Source organism: Cystoisospora suis (assembly GCF_002600585.1).
Source record: "Cystoisospora suis strain Wien I chromosome Unknown contig_2809, whole genome shotgun sequence".
NCBI lineage: Eukaryota > Apicomplexa > Conoidasida > Eucoccidiorida > Sarcocystidae > Cystoisospora > Cystoisospora suis.
In genome coordinates this window covers 292-20,382 of record NW_027155605.1, presented here as the reverse complement: position 1 = coordinate 20,382, position 20,091 = coordinate 292, and the positions used below count along the sequence as shown (strand labels likewise).

Genomic DNA, 20,091 nt, shown 5'->3' with positions numbered 1-20,091 from the left:
AGGTGTGTCAGCGGAGAAAGTCTAGCAGGAATATTTCATCAGAGCACCAAATTGCATCGTACAGAGTCATAACCGAGATGCTTACGGTCTCTCTTTTGCGGCGAGGCGAAGGCTGTTTCTGTATTTGGCACAAAGGCTCCTTGGGCGTGGTTGGTAGCTAACAAACTGTGTTACTGATTGCGAATGCCTGTGGCAGAAGTGCTGCCGGGCGAAGTCTTTCCTGTAGTGGAGCTGCTGCTGAAGCGTAGGGAGGTAGCTTTCGAGCCACGGCAAAACAATTTCGGGCAAGGAGTTACCTTGCACACCGCGGTGATGGGGCCGCCCCACCTGGGCCTGTCACAGAGAGGTCCAGGAGTCCTGGCCCTAACGACACTCCAGGGTGCTCCGGGGAATAGTACCCGTGAAACTGGTCACTAGTCGTCCATTCCCAGGCATACGTCCATTTGAAAACGTCGGGCCTGGGCTAACCGTACTGCGCTTTTTGAGGCACCCGAGAGGGCCCAATCTTGTACGTATCTCCGCAACAAGTAGAGGTTCTTGAAAGAGGCGTGATTTTGTTCTCCATTGGGGGTGCCAGGGGACAATACCTTCGAGACTGCGAAGACGTCCCACCCGGTTCGCTTGCTTGGGACGAACTTTGGCCCGGCCTCCTATGTGGAGCGGTTCCTTTCTCCGACTCAGCAGAATACATCCCATAGAAGTGTGTGTAGTGTAGTTGAAGGGCGCCCTTCTTTTCCCTTGGACCAGGTAGCCGCAGGAGGTACAACCAGACTTGAATCGAAACTGTTAGGCTTCTGCTGTCTACCTCAGCCTGTCGCTGACGCTCTTTTCCCAAGAGCGATAAGCAGTGCGTGTATCGGCGTTTAAGCACACGCCGGTTCGTCTACCATGTCGTAGATCTCCCCAGTGTACTGAAACGTACCAGAGTAAAACATGGCCTCCTCTACCCCTTTCTTGTAAGTTACCCACTTCGAGTCCTACCAAAATGCTGTTAGGGGACAGCAGCAAACAATACCAGATGCGACGGCTCGTGTCGTGCCGTTGCGTCTGCTTATCAAAACGGGAACCCACCTATCACGAACGGGACGGCCGAGTACGGTTGGGAACGGCTTCGGCCTAGCTGAGCTGCCCCTGTAGGCTCACCCTGTGTGCCCTGTTGCCGGGTGCAGGCTGGCCCTTACTGTTCTGTGCATCACAGTTTTGTTTCAAACGTGAGACTCCTGTCAGCCAGGAGTGCCTCCGGATACTTGCGATCACACACTTCGTTGTTTCGGGACTGCGCAGCATGTACAGCCAATCGGTCCAAATCCTACTGCAGCTGTCATATCACGTTGTCGTTGTTGGACTCCAGTATCTTTTTTTTCTCTAGCCAGAAGTGAGTGTATACGTCGTAACTCGGTAGTTCTCATTCCGGAGTAACACCACTGCCGGTGCAGTTGGGCGCACAGTCCGGGGACCGCTTTCCCTCACAAGGAAACCCCCTCCCAGGCTTCGAATGGAGAAACGCCGGAAATCACACGTACACGCCGCCGGCTACTCCCAGGGGTGTTGCTTTCTTGCCGGGGTAAAACCGCGGGAGGGAGGTGCTGGGGAACATACGGGAATAGTACAGTAGGCGTCTCTCCGATGCGCATGCATGCGCGACCTGCGCCTGCCGCCTCCTGCTTCATCTTCAGCTAGCCTGTCACCACATGCTTTTACGGAGTGGTTCGCCGCAGTCGCCCCTGCCCCTGTCGGCTCTAATGAATTTCACATCCGTGTGGGTGCACTTCTGACGCCGCTTGGCTGCTGACTAGGATCTTCACAGACTACTAGGCAACCACACAGTTACACCATGGTAAGAAGATCTACTGTGTCCAGATTTTCGTCACAGTCGATTTTTCTTTCCGCAGACGATGAGGTGAACTGTGGGGAGGAAAGCGAGTCTTTGTGCTTCTCTCTCAAAAAAGAACAAAAAAGAGTGCAACCTGGCGGGTGATTTCCATGGTCTCTTTTCTGCTGTTTTCTCCGTTCTTGCCGTTGTCACAGAGATGGACGCGACTGACTTTCTGCCCGCGTCCGGGGACCTCTTTAACCCGCATGCTTGTAGCGGCGGCAACGACTCTGTACCTCCTATTGATCGTGATTAGGTGAAGGCTCATATCGACCCTTCCACTTCTAGTATGCATGCTTGTCAAACAGGGACACCCGGTTTCTTCAAGCCTTGTGTACACGTGCACCTATGTGTCATTTACGGGGAATTCTGACCCGGAAGCCCACCGCGGGGGGGTGTTCTGTGGATCTGCATGTAGCCCTAGAGTGTGTAAGATGCGTTTGTAGTGTTCGTGCTTTGTTTGAGACTTGTTGTTCGTTTCAACTAGAATAAACACCACGCTTGATCCTAAGAGAAGTCCGTCCGTTCAGCAGAGGAGACTGTAAGTTTCAGTATCTATTGTTCTTTTTCTCAAGTGAATGAGTTGTGTGTTCACAGCCTGGTCCGTACGTGGTGTGTGTGTTCAGGGGCGCGTCAGGACAAGAACTGTGAAGCGTGCTGCTCGACAAATTGTCGAGAAGTACTACGCTAAGTAAGTCGCCGGCGTGCGTGCTGGGCGGGCCGTAACAGTCAGGGCGAGAGCGTCGTTGTCTTATATAGCGTTATAAGATCATCTGCCTTCAGTCGATTGTCTCAGAGAGCTTCGCTATGGGAACTGAAAGGTGTCTCTTCCTCACGCAAACCTTCCCCCAAAAAGGGTCATATGGGCGCCAAAAGCGACAGATCTCTTGTGGAGTATAGACGGCGGTATATCTCATAGCTCTTTTCCTGAGCTACTGCCTCTGCTTTGCCTTCATCTCTAAATAAGCTCTACAGCCTTTCAACCGCGTCACCAGGCATACATCATAGCCCATACACCGTCGTGCAGCATTATGTATAAAGAGACTCATGGTCTGTGCATACAGAAAGGTATTCTCAGACTTTCTTTTCGCAAACAGGTAGGTAGTCCGATGCTTCCAGTGGATGGTCTGCCACTTTCTCCTGGAGTCCGAGAGAGCAAAGACTCGTCGATTTTTCAGATGGTTCTTTGCCTCGTGGTGTCCAGACAACGCAGAGGGAAGGCGTTCCCCCACGTGGGCAACTGATTGTCGGATGCTGTCTTGTGTTTGTTTCCCGTTGATTCGTCAGGCTTACGCTGGACTTCCAGATCAACAAGAAGATCTCTGAGGAAGTGGCTGTCATTCCATCGAAGCGGATGCGAAACCGAGTCGCCGGCTTTGTGACGGTAGGCACGTTGAGACATCTATGCACATATGGTTTCTCTATATACAGGCAGACGTCGATGCACATGTCTAGAACGTGTCGAGATTGTGCGGAGCACAGACACACGCAACCGCGTCCTAGCTGTAAGAAAGCGCTAAGACAAAATTGAAGCAATTCGTCTAGGCCATCAGGATGATAAGTCCGACTGAGTCTCCTGTAAGGAGATGTTTCATCCTTGGGTGTGTACCGTGGTTCTCCGTTGCCAGGAACCCTTAAGCAGCACTTTTCTTCGAGACGAGATCCTCCCATGACGTGTCTAAATTACGCTTCCGCTTTCGCTTCGTGTTCCTCTGATCCTTTCTGTGTGCAGCACTTGATGAAGAGAATTCAGAAGGGACCTGTCCGTGGCATTTCGCTGAAGTTGCAAGAAGAAGAGCGTGAGAGACGTATGGATTTCGTTCCTGAGCGCTCCGAGGTTGATGTTGCGACAATCAGCGTCGATCAGGATGCATGCGATATGCTCCGTGCTCTGGACATCAACCTTCCCAATGTTGTGGTCCCGAGCACAGGGGGCCGGCCAGCGAACAACCAGAACAGAAGGAACTAAGAACGCGTGTCAGTGTCAGTGAGTCCTCAGCTCTTCTGTGGGATGTGGAAATCAGTCACCAAAGAATTAACCGTGAAAAGGAAGAACAGAGCAGAGCGCTCCTGTCTCCTTTTCTCTCTTCTGTTTGTATGTGTTTGGCCCCAAAACTACGGCGATGAGTCGCAACTGCTAAACAGTTATAGGTGAACGGAGGACTGTAAATCTATCCTGTCTCCTGGTGTCTTGTTTTCTGCGGAAGAAATCCTGGTAACTTGAAAGTAATTCCCTGAGGAGAAAGAAAAGACCGACCGGGCCGGATGACGACGGGCGCATTGGTGTGCTGGCTGCCATCTTAAATGTGGTTTCCCGGTCAGGAGGAAACATCTAGGCAGAGTTACCACGGAGAAAGCACAGATAGGCACCAAGAACAGAAGCTTCTTTTATTCCGGAAAAGAGACCTTCAGATTCATGGGTATCAGTCGCCATCACGATAAGAGTAAGTTCTCCTTAGGAGAAGCAAGAAGATTGAAAAATAGTGGTTTTCTCCACGTACAGTCGGAAAAAGTATACTAGAGTAGGGGAATGTTATTCCTGGTTCCAAGCTAGAACCCGGGAGAGGTGGAGCAGCAAGACCGCCTTGTATCTGGACAAGACCAGGTTACTCGTGACTTGAATTAGCAGTAGACACCGTAGAATACTCAAAACCTTAACTCGTTGCTGGGGAGTTAGAGGCTCTGCATGCCCCGCTCATTCTCGGTGACCATCTGTCAGTCAGCCGTATCCAATTCTCAGGGTACGCAGCAAGAACCCAGGCGAAGATCCGGATGGATCAGAGACTGGTTCACCCGGTCGACTGTCTGTCGGGATCTGTGACTTTTTGCTAGCTTTTTCTGGTCACCTCTTAGTGAAAACGCACAGAAGAGAAGAGAACTTTGTCGCGAAGAAAAGGATTCTTTTTCCGAGGTGGCTGGTCTAGAAGATCTCTCAACACGAGCGAGCGGAGACGGATCTACCGGGGAAAGAAGTTCTTTCCTGGCATTATCCGGAAGGTCGTTTTGCAGGAGGCGACTGTCTTTTGATCTCCTGACATATGAAAACAGATTTTGAACCTTGACAGAAGCAGCGTTATATAGAAAGCCATATTCTCCATCTGAGGAGAGCTCTGTGACTGGACAGAAATTCGGTGGTTGTAGGTGGAATGGAACGAAGTGAGGAGCTCTCGGTTCTTCCGGAGACGTGAATGACGCGCCTTCCAACAGGATAACACACAGAGACAAGAGATATGGTTCGCTTTTACCATCTGTCTCTGTAACCACAGCAGCCGGCTCCCCAACGTTACCCAAGGATACTGATGTCTACAAGACCTTCATTTTAAACTCATGGAGTGTAGTGTCCCGAGAAGCAGTGCAAATCTCTGCCAAATCGAAAGACAAAAAAAGAACGACTTCTTAATCTAGAGCCTGCCCGCGCTCCCCTCTCGACTTTCTCTTAAACCTCCCGTTGAAAGTTACACATAGCTAGCTTTCGTTTCCTTAAGAGCTGTATATCTTCGAAGCGTCTTTTCGGTTGATATGCCAGCTTCGTGTTCGTTTTTCAGCTTTCTGTCTGAGAAACGTCGATCGTTCTTCTTTCCTTACCGATCGATGGATGAAAACAGTTGTCAAAGGCTATCTATCACCCCTGCAGCTTATGAACGCGAATGAAATCTTTCTATACATAGACACCTTATGTGCCTGCCTGCCTATCTGATTGTCTTCGGAGTGTCGCAGAGTTCCCACTCTCATACTCCCTTCATCTCTAGATAAACGCACACATATATACATGAACGTAAACAACTGTCTATATCAAGAATCGATGTAGTGTGTTTCAAGATGTAGAGATGTACGAATGTGGCCGGACGTACGTATCTACGTCTATCTCCCCCAGTCTATAGATCTCTCTACCTATACATGATAAAAACTTGTCTATCTGTTTGCTTCTCTCAAGAATAGAACGAGCAACAAGAGCACCAGCGGGCAGGTGTGTTTACTATGTGTGCGCCTCCGAGATAATTCGAAAGCAGATGGAATCCTCTCATTGCCCTAATGTCGATTCTCTTCTCCTTCTTTTTGGAGCGAGACTCCAAGAGAAAGATGTCTTTTACTTCTCTCAAGGCGGCGGCGGTAAAGGAACAACCACACACCAAGAAAAGAAAGAAAAATGCGCCAGGATTGTATGTAACCTTGACTTGGCTCGAAAAGCAAACAAGCCCTATCATGGACGACGACGAGGCAGTTGCACATTCACATATAAAACCGCATATACAAACACACGTCTACATACGTATATATGTATTTGAAGGTCCACATATCTACGGAATCTACCTCAATGTATATACATATGTCTCTCTCTGTCTACATACGTGAAGGCAGATAACTCCTCAACTGACAACAACAGGCGTCTGCATGTATCATTTCGCTCCTCTACAGTCGCCCATCAGATCAACTGTTGAGAGATTACACGCCATATACATACGAATGTCTATATGCTTTCATGCGTGTTTACACACGAAAGTCTCTAGACATGTGTATGTACACAGCAACGGAGTGTATCTACACACACACACACAGAGAAAAAGACTTCGTAGACGTTCCCCCCGCAACACCATCTATCATCTTCACTGTCTCGTCTGTTCGTTCACCTTTGTTTTAAGAACAGCACAAAGAGAATTCATTCCTCTCCCTCTTCTTTTCTTTCTTTTTCTCTCCAACAAACAATCACCTCGAAGAAAAAGCAGAGAGACATCTCAGCTTCTATGTAGTTGGTGATCGACAGCTAGCCAGCTAGCAGCCATGCCCCTTCGATCTCCTTTGAAACAACGCCTTGCTGGTTGGCGTGAGTTACTAGAATAAAACCCCCCCCCTCTTGACTGACTACAAACAGCAGGCTGTAGTCGCCGTAGAAATAGACAGATGTGGCTGATAGATCATCGATGGAACCTTCCGCAAAGAATAGATAGAAATTTCATTGCATGCCTTGAGACTGTTACTACTACTTCTTCGCATGACGAGGTAGATGATTAACAGACACGCCGATGGGGAGGAGAAGACGCACGGGACGAGGAAAAAGACAGAGAAAGACAGAAGAACGACAGTCAAGAGAGATGACGTCTTTTCTCTTATCTTCTCTTTCTATCCTTGCAGAAGTCATGAAACAAAGGAATGAATGCGTGCGCATGTATGTATGTTCCCTCTTACCCGTACCTATCACCCTCTCACATCTATCTACTTGTGCCATAGACAGAGAAACAGACAAAGAAAGAGCAAAAAAAAAAACCTGGGAAAAAGAACGAATGAATGAATGAAGAAATAAGAAATGAAAGCTTCATCCACAACAATCTTAGGATATCTCTTCTTTACTAACTTCACTTTCTTCAAGAGAACTGACGGCTCTAGCTATCCGTATGTCTAACTATCCCTTTGTTCCTTAAAAAGACCCTGAGAGAAGACCCCATTACAGATCTCTTCCTCTCCTTTCTTCTGTATCTTTCCTTCTCTTCAACACAAATCATCAAAAACAAGGACGACGAAGCGTCACCTCTATAATTCTTATCAATCGTCTATCCCTCTTCTTCTTCTACTACTAAGAAGCTGTTCTCAAACCTGTGAATGTCTTCTCTCGACCGTCATCCTCACCACCTTGCTGCTGTATCTATCCTTCTTCCTCTTCTTCTCTATCATTCTTCTTCTTCTTCTTCGTTTCCCCCTTCTTCTTCTTCTTCTTCGGCTTTGTTATCTTCTTGGTCTTGTTCTCTCCCCCAACACACTCTCCCAGCTCACTCAAATAGACACCTCAAACACGACGGCCGACCTTCTTCCCCACCAACCTTGAAATCATCTTCTTCTATCCCCCCCCCCTTTCCTTCTCTTGAACTTCTTCTCCAAGGCATCAAGAACTTGGAGCTCCTTCTCCCCCCCCTCCTGCAGGTGGTGGAGATGTGCCTGTATTCGTATTGCTGTTTGCTATACCTGCTGAATTGCTTTCTTTCTTCGCAAGTAAGTGACCGGAAGAAGAAGAAGAGGCTGGAGTATTTCCATCTCTTGTGACTGTATTCTCAGGTAGAGGATTGGCACCTGTAGCTGCACATGCCATCGGCTTATTAACGGGTTGTTTGGGTGTACTTGAAGGTCCTCGCTCAAGTATTAAATGGTCCTTATGAAGAAGATCATCTTGATCCAGCCACTTCACTCGAACACCTTGGTTCCATAATGCTAAAAAACAAAGCGAAAGCAACAAGACACCCACATACCTCTTCCGACATAGACGCCTATACAGATACATATTCATGCATACATACTTACTCATACCTATTCAGAGAAATACAATTCCTACATACATATGTACATACTCACATATCCATACTTACGCATGCATAAACATATACACACTCCTACAGACGGAGCATAAATCGCTTTCTACATAAGAACACATATGCACAAGGGAGGAGGGATAGATGCATAATATATCTATGTATATGATAGGAGTGGAGACGAAGCGACTCTGCCCTTCATACGACTGCATGCCCTCGCATATCTTTCATAGATGACTATGTGTGAGGGTGTATATACAGATGTCTAGGAAGGATGGATGTACATCATGCTGAGAATAGGGAGCAATATCCAACACCTTATGCGGCGCCATGGAATGCCTCCGTGCCTACGTAGAAAGAAAGAAAGACCGCACAGAGATCCAAACTTACCGAGACGAGGTTCAGAAGAAGATGCCGATTTATGGAAGCCTTTCCCGTTAGGTAAACCTGCTTTGAAACCCCCCTCATAGGAACTGCCGTCTGGCCACGTCAGCTTGCCTTCTCCTTCCATCTTACTATCTTTAAACTCACCCTCATATCTAGAAAGATTACGAGAAAAAAGAAAGAAAGAAAGAACAAGACCAAGAAAGAAAAAGAAAGGAGAACAACTTGATCGACCACAAAGGACACGTAGATATACGCATGTATCAGCACTCTCACTTACAAGAGAGAAACAGAAAAGAGGCCGCAACTGCAAGAAACGAAAGTCTTGCTCTTAGGTCAACAGATAGTGATAGATAGATAGACAGACAGATACATTTAAGACAGATAGAAGATAGATAGGCTAAAGATAGACATATAGATAGGCGTACATGAATCCACTTGAATAGGCTCACGCTCCTTGTATTCTAGTGGATGAAACACATATACAGACACATACATATATCTATATCCACGTGACGAGGATGATGTACCCGTAGTCTACAGAAAGACTGCATGAAGGGGTCATATATATATATATATATAGCTTCCGTATGATACGTTACACGACTGCCAAATCATGTAGATCGATCTATCTCCAACACAGATGAACGAAGTTGCGAATACAAGAGAAGATCAAATAAACCCCCCCTCGTGAACTCTAATAAGAGAGAAAACATGGAGATTCCCGAGCCCTCTTCCGGCTCGATAATACAAAGACGCCATGCCCAGGAATCTCCGTCACAGGTGGTAGGCTCACAGAGAAACACACCCCATATCGTCTTTCACGGGAAAGAACCTTCTCGCTACAAAAGAGAAGATGAAGAAGCAAAACCCAAGGTCTCTTCTTGACGAGGCATTTCATAGATATCGACTCGATTAGCAAGCTGTATGAGTATGAAGGCAGATGCGTAGCTGAGTCTGCTGTATGGACAGCTGACATCTCTCGACCTATCTAGATGAGTAGAGACAAAAATACACATACACTTCTGCATTACCGAGGTATGTGTCAGTACCTAGACATGTATGTATGTATATATGTATGTCTATGTATCTGTATGAATTGACGACTGCGTCTGCATGTATAAGCATGTCTATAGATAGGCGTATGTATGTATGTATATGTATATATACATATATATAGGTGTGTTTGTATGTGTATGTGCTAACTTTCGTCCATCAACGAAGAAGAAAACCCCATGGCCATGCATGCGACTCATCGACCATTCGCCCTCATACACACGCCCATCTGGCCAGCAATACCGCCCGTGACCTAAAAAGAAAGAAGAGAAAAAGAGAAGAAAAGAGAAGAGAAGAGAGAAGAAAGAGAACATCGTTAAGAAGTTTGCTGTAGACAAACACACACCTCTCTTATCGACGACACTCCTATGTGCCAGAGCTCGCACGACGCAGAGCCACATACGTATCTATCTCTCTCTCTCTATATAGATATACGTACTGATATGCATATACCTACATACACACATATCGATACATATTCATACAAACATCTTCATACATGTCCATACATACACCTGGAGTTTTATATGTATGTAAATACACCCTGAGGAGATAACTGTATGTACACACACACATCATGTACATGTACACACGACAAAACGCAAGAGACACCCCCCCCAATGTAAAGAAGAAGAAGAAGATCTCTTAGTAGATCACCTCAGTCTACATCAAGATATACACACCGTCTCGATCATTCTGGATATGAATAGAAGAAGAAGCGAAGACAAACACGAAAAAGAGATAGAGAGAAGAGGAATGATATCTCGACAGCAGACAGCTCATTGTATAAAGAGGAATCTTTTGGGTAGAGAAGACTTGCCGTTCATATCCCCCTTAACAAATTCGCCCTCGTAGACATCTCCTGACGGAGACTCCATACGGCCATGTCCGTGTTTACTTCCGTTGCGATACTCTCCTTCGTACACACTCCCGTCTGCTGTGACTTCTCTTCCTATCCCATGACGCTTATCTCCTAACCACTGCCCTACATAACTACACAAAAAGACACGAGAAAGAAAGGGTGAGAAAGAAAGAATGAAAGAGATAAGTAAGAGAGAAGAGGGAGAAAGGAGGAAGGAAAGAGTGAGAAAGAGAGAATGGACGTCTGAGAAAGGAAGACGACGAGAGAAGAAGAGAAGAAGATGGCAATGAAGGAAGAAGCAAGAGTGTGGCGACGTTGTTCATTTCTTGTCGCTTACAGCATATCAATCTGTAGTCATGAGATATGAGGGGCCATACAAAGAATTCACATACACAACATGAAAGGGAAGATCATAATACACATACCTAAACACTTAGACAAATCCATATGCACAAAGATATAAATATACGGAGAAAAGGAGACATGTGTATAGCTCTCCTAGTATGTACAGGGCCACCTTAACGCCTATCAGGTGTCTTTGTCCCACTACCCCTCCATATACAAGATTACACAGAGAGAGAGATCTCTAAACATACAAGGTCTCAGACATACGTCCAAGAGAGAGAAAGTAACACGAAGAAACTTAACGCCACCATTCGAGCAACTAAAGAAGCAGCAGAAGAAGAATCCATGCACATGCATAAGAAAACACTTCCTCTCTGTCTCATACACTCAACTCACTCCCTAACCTGACCAACATACACATATCTATCTCTACACCTCTCCTATGTCCAATAGAAACCCTTTTTAGCCCCTCTCTCTTTCTCTACTTGCTCCCCGCATCGATGATCTCTTCTATCAGGAAAGAGCCTTCTTCTTCTTCTTTCTTATTCCCTTCTCCTTCCTCCTGTAGGTGACTTACACACTTTTGTCGGCGAAGGTATACTTGCCATTTTTGATAGTGGTACTAGCCTTTCCGTCGACAAATTCCCCTTCGTATTTACTCCCGTCAGGCCTTTCAAGCCGTCCGAAGCCCTGGATCATTCCGTCGAAGAACTGTCCGACATAGACAACTCCGTCAGACTGTGTCTGCTTTCCCTTCCCATGCTGTTTACCGTTTCGCCATTCTCCAAGATACACAACTCCATTCTTCATCATAACTGGCTCACAGTAATCTGGGGGATCGATATCGATCCCTTCAAGTGGATCTTCTTCCATGTCTATATGGCTAGCTTTACGGACATTCTCATGAAGACGCGAATCATCTCGGCCTGATACCGCTTCTTCTCCTCCTGATGGCTGCTGGGCTGAAGATGAAGAAGAAGAAGCGCTACTATCTCCATCTTTTGCGCCATCATGGCCCTCTGGTTTCTCAGACGATTCATGAGGGTGGGTTTTATCGGCAGATTCTTCTTGTTTACCGCCGGCGCCTTCTTTAGAGTTGGTGGGCACGACGTCTTTCTTATCATCTGCAGAAGAAGATGGATCCGTCTCCCCGTTCTTCACGTTACTCGCCGATTTCTTATCGGCAGCTGCCGCGCCCCCTCCCGCAGCTTTACTGCTTGTACACCCCATGATGACGGTGACAGGCAGAGAGGAAGAAAAGCTCTTTCTCGGGGTCTAGAGATGTGTTGAGAAACATAACAAAAGAGAGGAAGAGAGAGAAAGAGACAGAGGAGAAAAGGAGGAAGAGAAGGAAGCAAGAGAGAGAACGAAGGAAAGGAAAAGACGGAGGAAGAGACGTTCTCAAGGAACAATGGAGAAAGGTGGTGACCATACACTCGACCATTCGTGGTCCTTCGTATCAACGGGAGAAACGAAAGCATTCATGAGATGTCTTGAAGAAAAGAAGAAATGAAGGGGAGAAAGAAGCCAAAGAGAAAGAAAAAGAACAATGAATAAGATCGGAAAGTTGCTTGAACAAGAGAGAAGAGAGGATCTTCACCGCTTTGTGAAGAGAAGTTGTGATTTCTTTCGTACCCTCGACAGGCTTTAGATGAAAAGAAAAGAAATGACAGTCTAGTGACAACAAAGAAGGGCCCTCGGGAGTTCAGATGGAAAGAGAGAAACAAAGAAAAAAAGAGACGCGGGAAGAACCGACTCAAGTGCACGTAGTGGAACAAGAAGAAGAAAAGTTTAGAAAAGCTACCTAAATCGAATGAAGGGAAAGCTGAAGATAAGAAGAAGAGAAACAGGAGGAGAGATACCACTTGATAAGGATAGAGAATGGCAGCAGGAGACAAGAGAGAGAAAGAAGAACCTCTCATGAAAAAGAAAGAAAGTCAAAACATGTAAAAACCTGAGAGAGAAAAGGAGATATGACAAGGAACTTCCCTCTCGCCACGGCAAAAGGGAAAGCGTCGATTGATTCTTCTTTTTCTTTTTTTTCTTCTTCTTCGCTGATGTTTCTTTATCATCCTTCAATAGAACGAGAAAGCAAGAAAAGAAAAGAAAGGAAAAGAAGAAAAGAAAGAAGAACAAAGAAACAGAGAAAGATCCAGTTTGAAAAGAAGAAGGGAAACCGAACCAGCGCTAAAGAAGGGAAACAACGACGATGTGGCGCCGGTAGTTAGATAGAGAGATAGATAGATACATCAATCAATCAATGGACCGCAGCCCTGTGTAGAAGAAGAGAAGAAGCGAATAAAGCCGAAGATGAAGAAGATACGAGAGATCTCCTGTTGGATTCTAGCAAGCGACTGATTGAATGACAAAGATGAAAGGTGTTCGTTTCCTCTTGTAGAGCCAGCTGACGAAGACCGGCAACAGTCTTCTTTTTCTTCTTCATCTGTACACCGCTGATATGCTAAAATAAGAACCTTACATGAAACAGGTTCCTGTTGTGTGCTGCGAAACCCATTCTCTTCTTCTACACATCTTCATCTATGTATGCTTTTTTCATTGGTCGTAGGGCCTCGTTTCACGTCTTCTCTTCTTTTCTTCGTTTTAGCTCACTGATGAAGGAAAGAAAGAGTTGCTTCCGTCATATTCTATTGTCAGAAGGAGGAGAGGACCCTCAAGAAAGAAAGCGTTTCCGCAGCAGGAGAACCCAATAGAAGGACATCTTCCCATCTGGACTGACGCTCCGTACGTAGCGTGTCATTTCGAGACACAAATCAATCGGTTTCTTGCAATCTCTCTACCGTCCGTCTAGTCATTCTTCTTCTTTCTCGAGCTACCCGCTTCTTCGTCTACTAGATAAGCAGAGAACTTGATCCTCCTATACATCTATCAATCTTCTTAGACTCTATGTGCTGATATACATATATATATATATCGATATAGCTAGGCTGATCGGTAGGTGTGTGCATATGAAAAGCAGAAGAAAGAAAAGAAAAACTGTCCTTCGTCGCTTGGTGGATCTAAGAAAAAGAAGAGGAAGGAGAAAGCAAGAAAGAGAAATAAAGAAAGAAAACAACATACAAATCTCACATAGGCCTGCATGTATGCTGTACGTGTATATACGGTACATATATGTATACATATATATATTTTTAGATAGATAGATATGTATACGCAGCAGACTGAAGAACTGCAAAGCGACTGAAGGGACCTCCATGATGAAATATGGGAGATCTCTTTGGTCCCTAGAAGGGCATTCCTCGTGCGAGTATCATTTCACGTGTCTGTACACTTAGCGAAGATGATTCATTTCAGGTGTATATACACCTACCTCTGTTCAGGTGCATATACACGGAAGCACATACGAAAGAGTTTCCACGCAGTCCCTTGACCCACCTAACTCCACCTGTTTCTGTCCATTACATCCATCTCTACGCGACGTCCAGAACTCATTTCGTAGCAGTTGTTCATACGGAGATATGAACAGATGTACATCTACATACTATCCTGGAGTGTACGACTGTATGTATGTACTTCCCTCTATCTCCCTATACCTGTATTAGTGGAAAAGTTGCTGACCGTATGGCGACGTAGTCGTTGCCGCTGTGCGTGTTGAGTGCCGTATGTCTCCCTCTCTGTGTATGTATATACAGCTAAGCAGAGATATCTCTCCAGGCAGAAGTCTCCCTATTGGTGAGAGGCGATCGCTACACCACAGCTGGTCCCACAACAATATAGGAGCATCATCTCGTCTTTTCGAGAAAGAATCTACCTTCGCTCGGCATCCGCTGACAGAGAGAAGAGAGAAGAATGGGAGCTGTAAGAGGTATCAGCTGGAAGGGTAAAGAACTGACCGCTACACGCTTTCAGTGTATATCTATCATCTCACACTAAGATTCCGTACGCATATGTACTGCGTAGAAAGCATAGGATTTGTGAAGAGAGGGAAATGCGTGGTCGTGAAGAAGAAAAGCAAATGAAGAGAATTCTCTCCCCAACCGTCATATCGATGATACCTCAGTTGTGTTCTAGCGCTCATGATGATACCAGTAGTCATTGGGGTGGTGACACACGCCTCCCTGGTCTATATAGTCTTTCTCTGCAAATCGTATATCGCCATCTTCAAAAGATCCCACACACCCGCCTGTCCCGTGAAAAAGAAAACAGACTGAGAGGTCGTACCCTCTCTCTCATGATCATTCATCGGGAACTGTCATCAAGACAATCTTCTTCTCCCGGGGGGAAAGACGGACCAGGAAAAGAAATGAAAAAGGAGAAATATGAACCTCTTCTTTGCTACCGAGCAAAGACCACCCCACAGCAGATGTCAGATGAATATGACCATGCACTCACTGTTGAAGGACTTCAGGTGTATGTACACCCCAGGTCCTCTGGTGTATTATGCACATACACTCGGAAACTGCATGCAACAGATGCACTTTTGAGGTGAGTGAGTAAGGAGATGATGCTCCTGATGTTAAAAAAAACCATCCATATGAAGATGTATATACACCCTCCCTGTTTATCTCGCGAATGCGTCTCTTCTTGAACCAATACAACGTAGAAAGATACTCTCTCTCTTGTCTCCTCTAGAAAGTCAAATCTCTTCATCTTGTAACGTCGTCTATAAGAAAAACAGACCGTCATACATCACCATAACCTCACCATACACGTCAACTCTTTAGCTTCTTCTTCTTCCTCGGAATCGCTTTTCTCCTCCTGTCTATTCTTGTTTTCGTTCGCGCCCTCCTCCGACCGCACAGATGCCTCGGTAGGTTCCTCATGTATACGAATAGAAAAAGCCAACTGTATAGATAGATCTATGCAATCCCACACTGTCTCAGTGTGAAAGAAAAGGAAGAAAAGCATGATGTGATGACGCCACCTGAAAAATGCTCGCTATCTATCTTCTATCTATATCGATGTACGTATCTACCTCTCTATATCTCTATCTATCTACCTACTTTTTCTTTCTTGATGCTTCTGCTCTTCTTCATTCCAAATGATCTTGCTCTTCATCTTCACATTTACCCGAGAACGGTCTTACGCCTGCTTCTCTTCTTGAGAAGCAAAGAAAGACACAAAGAGGAGGAGGAGAAGGGAAAGGTCACTTGAGAGAGAGAAAGAAGAAAACTATCCCACCTCCTTTCGATCAAAGGCGACGACGGAGGTGCTGTCGTTTTTGCACCTCAACTCCATTTTGGCGGTGTTCTCTAGGAGAGGAGAAATCTTCACAAGTTGCAAAGCAAGAAGAATTCATCGCATAAATAATAATGAAGAACTCTTCGTCTCTCTTTCACGTCTGCCTATCTATCTATCTATCTGTCCATTCAGATCTCTTTCTTTCCTTATCATTCATACACACGTGCATGCACGCACTAGCTGCTGTTCTTCCCCTTCTGGGACTTCTCTGTGGGAAGAAAGAGAAGGACGAGAAAAAAGAGAAACAGAAGAGAAGATCGAAGGAGAGACGACGTGATCGATACATATATATACATATATATACACCACTACCCTTCGTGGTCCTTGAAAGTAGAAAGACACCGTAAAGAAACTGTAAGAGCAAAGAAAGCGAGAGAGGAAAGAAAAGAGAGACAGAGATAAGATAAACCATTCATAGCGAGAGCCAGAGAAGAAAAACACCTCCTTGATGTCGAGAACAAGGCAGAAGAAGGAGAAGACTCACTCGTCCCTCTGCTATCGCTTTGACGTGTTTTGCTCTCTTTTTTCTTCGTTCACCCGCATGCAAACAAAGAAAGAAGAAGAGAGAACCGAAAGAACTCTCTTCAATTCTTGAGAAAGGCGGCTAGAAAAAGAGAGCAAAAATCCTCTAAATCACCGGCTCGGAATCGCCCGAAGCCTGAAAAATACCCGTGAAACAGAGTGTACGTACACCCGAGCACTCTGTAGACAACATACAGATGTACATGTAGACGCTGATAACCTATTGTCTATACAAACGCCATGTATTCTATTATACCTAGAGGTAGAGGAACTTCTTTAACTTCTCTCTTATGAAAAGAAGAAGCTTGCTGTATGTAGCCTAGTTGCTACAGCTTCACCGACTGTACTTGCCGTGGAGGAAAAGGCCGACACCGCCTTGTTGGACTACACTATAAGACAAAGGCTCCCTCACACTCCACACCCTCCACCTACAAAGACACATAGATCCATCCACCTTGATATATCTCTCCTACTTTTTGAAAAGAAGAATACCCGCTAGAGACATATAGGGCGGGAGAGTCTATAGGAACATGGGAGATTCTTCCTTCCTTCCTTCTGCAACCTAGCAGAGGTTACGCTTCCGAGGAGACTCGCCGTCATTCACCTGGAGATACTTCGGTCCATACACATACACACATACATACCCCCGACTTCTTTCCTATTCTGTTCTCTCTCTATGTATAGAATCTGTATGTATGTATGTATGCCATGAGAAAGAAGGCGCCTTTTTATCTCGTAGAGACCTCTTCCTCTTGATGAGTTCTATAAGCTTTGTCGGTGCCCTAAGTCCAAGCTCAATCAGAAGATCGAAATCGTGAAAAAGAACAAAAGAAAACGTTCTCTTCTTCTTCTGCTTATAACCATTTTCCTCTTCTTTATCAAGACTGTATTATCTAGATGGATTGAGACCTTCCCTGTCATCCGTCGGAGTGTATGTACAGACCTACGTGCATGCATGCATGCATCATGAAGTTGTCCTTCCATCGAAAGAAAGCTTCTCTCTTTATCTCGGTTCATTCATTCCTTCGCTTCTCTTCTTCTCTCCTCATTCTCGCGCTCTCTCATGAGTTCAATCACGACTATTACTGTACATACGCGCGAAAGAAGAGAAGAACGACCGAGCAAAGAAAGAGACGGAGAGGGAAGAAAATAGATGCACTTGCTTCGCGGTCCCCACCTCCCTCCGCTTCCCCTGATCTTTTCTATCTTTCTTTACCATTTCTATGATTAAGAAAGTGAATTCTTCTTCATTGTTTGTTTCTTCATTGAGAAGAAAGAAAGACGTCGAAGGAAGAAGAGGAATCTGAAGGGTGGTCTTTATAAGAACGTTGTGAAACACAGTTTGCATCATTCATTCAGAGATGAAGGAATGGATGGATGTGAGAGCAACACAACTTGAGGGCCTTTTGCTTCATCTTTTCTTCTCCTTCTACGGGAGTTTTCTAGTTGATAGTTTATCACGACACGTCGATGAACAGGCGGAAGACGAAGACGAAAAGAACCTAGGAAGAAGGAGAGATAACGCTTGTTCTCTCTTTCCTCCTCCTCTTCTTTCTTTTCTTAAGAGGAGGAATTTTGAGATTTTCCTCGAGGTAGAGGAGTTTCGGGGTGGAACCTCTGGATCTCCTTGACAAAAGCATACCTAAGAAACCACCACAAAAGAAGAAGAAGACGCCTAGCCCTTCTCTCCTAAACAGAGAGAATCGTGTTCGGTCACTCAAGTAGAAGAAGGAACAAGGAAAGAAAAGGAAGAAAAAGAAGAAGGTCCGTCCTGTCTCATCGCTCTTGTCCAGAGAACACCCTCTTCTTATCAAGAAAACCCTGGTAGAAAGACCTCTATACAGAACACATTTCCGTCTTCTACAGACAGAGAGAATGAAAGAGAGAAAGAAGAAATCCGAGAGAAAGAAAGAATAAGAAGAGAGACTTGATCGGTGTCTCTTTCTTTCTTTACCTTAGTTGAGGTTCGTCCATATTCATCCAGTCATTGAAAGGCAAGCGAACTTTCTCCGTCGCATTCGTCTGCACAGAAGACACCCCGAATCCACAACAACGAAGAGGAAGAAGATCAAACATAACTCTCGCATCAACCTTCTTCGTCTTCTTTTCATACGAATCCAATCTGACAAGAATAAGAATGAGTAAGACCCTACCTACTGCTACTACTACCACTACTACTACTCCTCCTTCTCCTCCTGTTCATTCCTATCATCACTGATGGAAGAAGACAAAGAAGAACTGTTACTTTTCTCATGACTGTAAGAATAAGAAGCTATTGAAGAGACGTGGAAAACCCCACAGCCTCCTCCTCCTCCTTTTTCTCTCTCTCTTTGACCTATCCTTTATTTCTCTGGATTCTGTCTATCTGAATCTTGGGAAGAAAACAAGCACATGATGCCCCGTCCGCACCTATGGTCAATGGAGAAGAAGGTAAAGATGGTAAAGATAGAAAATAAAAGGAAGATGAAGATAAGAGGAAGGAAGCAGCAAGAACAACACATCTCTACCAACTCCCCACACTGCCCGAAAGACGCAAAAAGAAAGAAAGAAAAAGCAAAAGAAAGAAAGAGTGAGAACGAAAGATAGATCCATTCCTTCTCACCATATCAACACGCATATTGAAGGATAAGGAAAAAAAAAGGAGACTGGATAGATACATAGATTAAAGGTAGATAGATATAGATAGATAGATATAGATATGCACCATCACGATTTTCTTGTTCTTCTGGATGCATGCATACATACCTCGACTTCGGTAATGCGGACGTCTTTAAAGAATGGGTGAGAGAGACACTCCTTAATTGTAATTCGCTTGTTTGGATTGAAAACTAGCATTCTCTTCAACAGATGTAAAGCTTCAGCTACAGACAAAAAGAAACAAAAAGCCCTCGTGTTAAGAAAAAAGAGAAAGATTGAGAGAGATAGAAGAACAAGAAAGAAAAAGAAACAGCCATAAAAAGATAGATACAATACACATACATATACACACATTCACATCATCATGCAATCTCCCTAGATCTATTAGCATCGAATTCAACAGCTAGCTATCTATCTACTTATCTATCTCAGCATCGATCCTCAATGATCTGACTTCACTCTAAGGCCAGATGAAGTATTAAAGAAGAGGAAATAGATACAGATAGATAGAGATATTGAAGATAGATGTAGATGAGAAGAGGCGCATGTTGTTCTTCCTCCCGTCTTCTCCCTTTGTGTAGTCTGATGAGACCGATAAATCAACAAGCAGCGCATATCTCCCTCTTCTTTGTAGAAGATACACGGCCGTCGTCTTCTTCCTTCCTTGTTCTACTTACGAGAAGAGGCAGGAAATCGCTCGGAGAGGTCTGTCTTGTCTCTTTTCGGGAAGATTCGGATGTACCTCTTTGCGTCTTCTTTCTCTAACGCCTCGACATCTTCGTCACTTGGAGTTCCGAGGATGTTGAAAATTACGTTCAGCTGGTCGCGATTTCCTCGTGTGTGAAATCTGCGTTGCATGCGGGGGAAGAAACATGCATGCATGCAAACAAGCAAGAAAAGGAAAGTAAGAAAAAGAA

At 45.1% G+C, this 20,091-nt stretch overlaps 2 protein-coding genes across 2 annotated transcripts; one reads left to right on the top strand and one right to left on the bottom strand.

The window, feature by feature from the left end:
- Positions 1-1,634: 1,634 nt before the first annotated feature.
- Positions 1,635-4,042, top strand: CSUI_005785 (40s ribosomal protein). Its single transcript, XM_068065955.1, has 4 exons — positions 1,635-1,837; positions 2,500-2,564; positions 3,161-3,257; positions 3,606-4,042. The coding sequence occupies exons 1-4, from the start codon at positions 1,835-1,837 to the stop codon at positions 3,840-3,842; spliced, it is 402 nt and encodes a 133-aa protein (XP_067922066.1). The 5' UTR covers positions 1,635-1,834; the 3' UTR covers positions 3,843-4,042.
- A 3,905-nt stretch (positions 4,043-7,947) lies between these two features.
- Positions 7,948-20,025, bottom strand: CSUI_005784 (morn repeat-containing protein; the record flags this gene model as incomplete). The annotated part of the gene is made up of 8 exons (XM_068065954.1): positions 19,852-20,025; positions 19,283-19,398; positions 18,492-18,559; positions 11,394-18,179; positions 10,430-10,602; positions 9,760-9,862; positions 8,560-8,708; positions 7,948-8,071 (listed from the first exon to the last, which is right to left on the bottom strand). Coding segments are annotated over exons 4-8 (1,200 nt in total), but the record flags the coding sequence as incomplete, so codon positions are not given.
- Positions 20,026-20,091: the final 66 nt, after the last annotated feature.

Bases quoted from the DNA above. Each gene is read 5' to 3' on its own strand.
- CSUI_005785 (XM_068065955.1), top strand. The intron at 2,565-3,160 runs GTAAGTCGCCGG...TTGATTCGTCAG, and splicing joins GTCGAGAAGTACTACGCTAA to GCTTACGCTGGACTTCCAGA. The intron at 3,258-3,605 runs GTAGGCACGTTG...TTCTGTGTGCAG, and splicing joins GAGTCGCCGGCTTTGTGACG to CACTTGATGAAGAGAATTCA.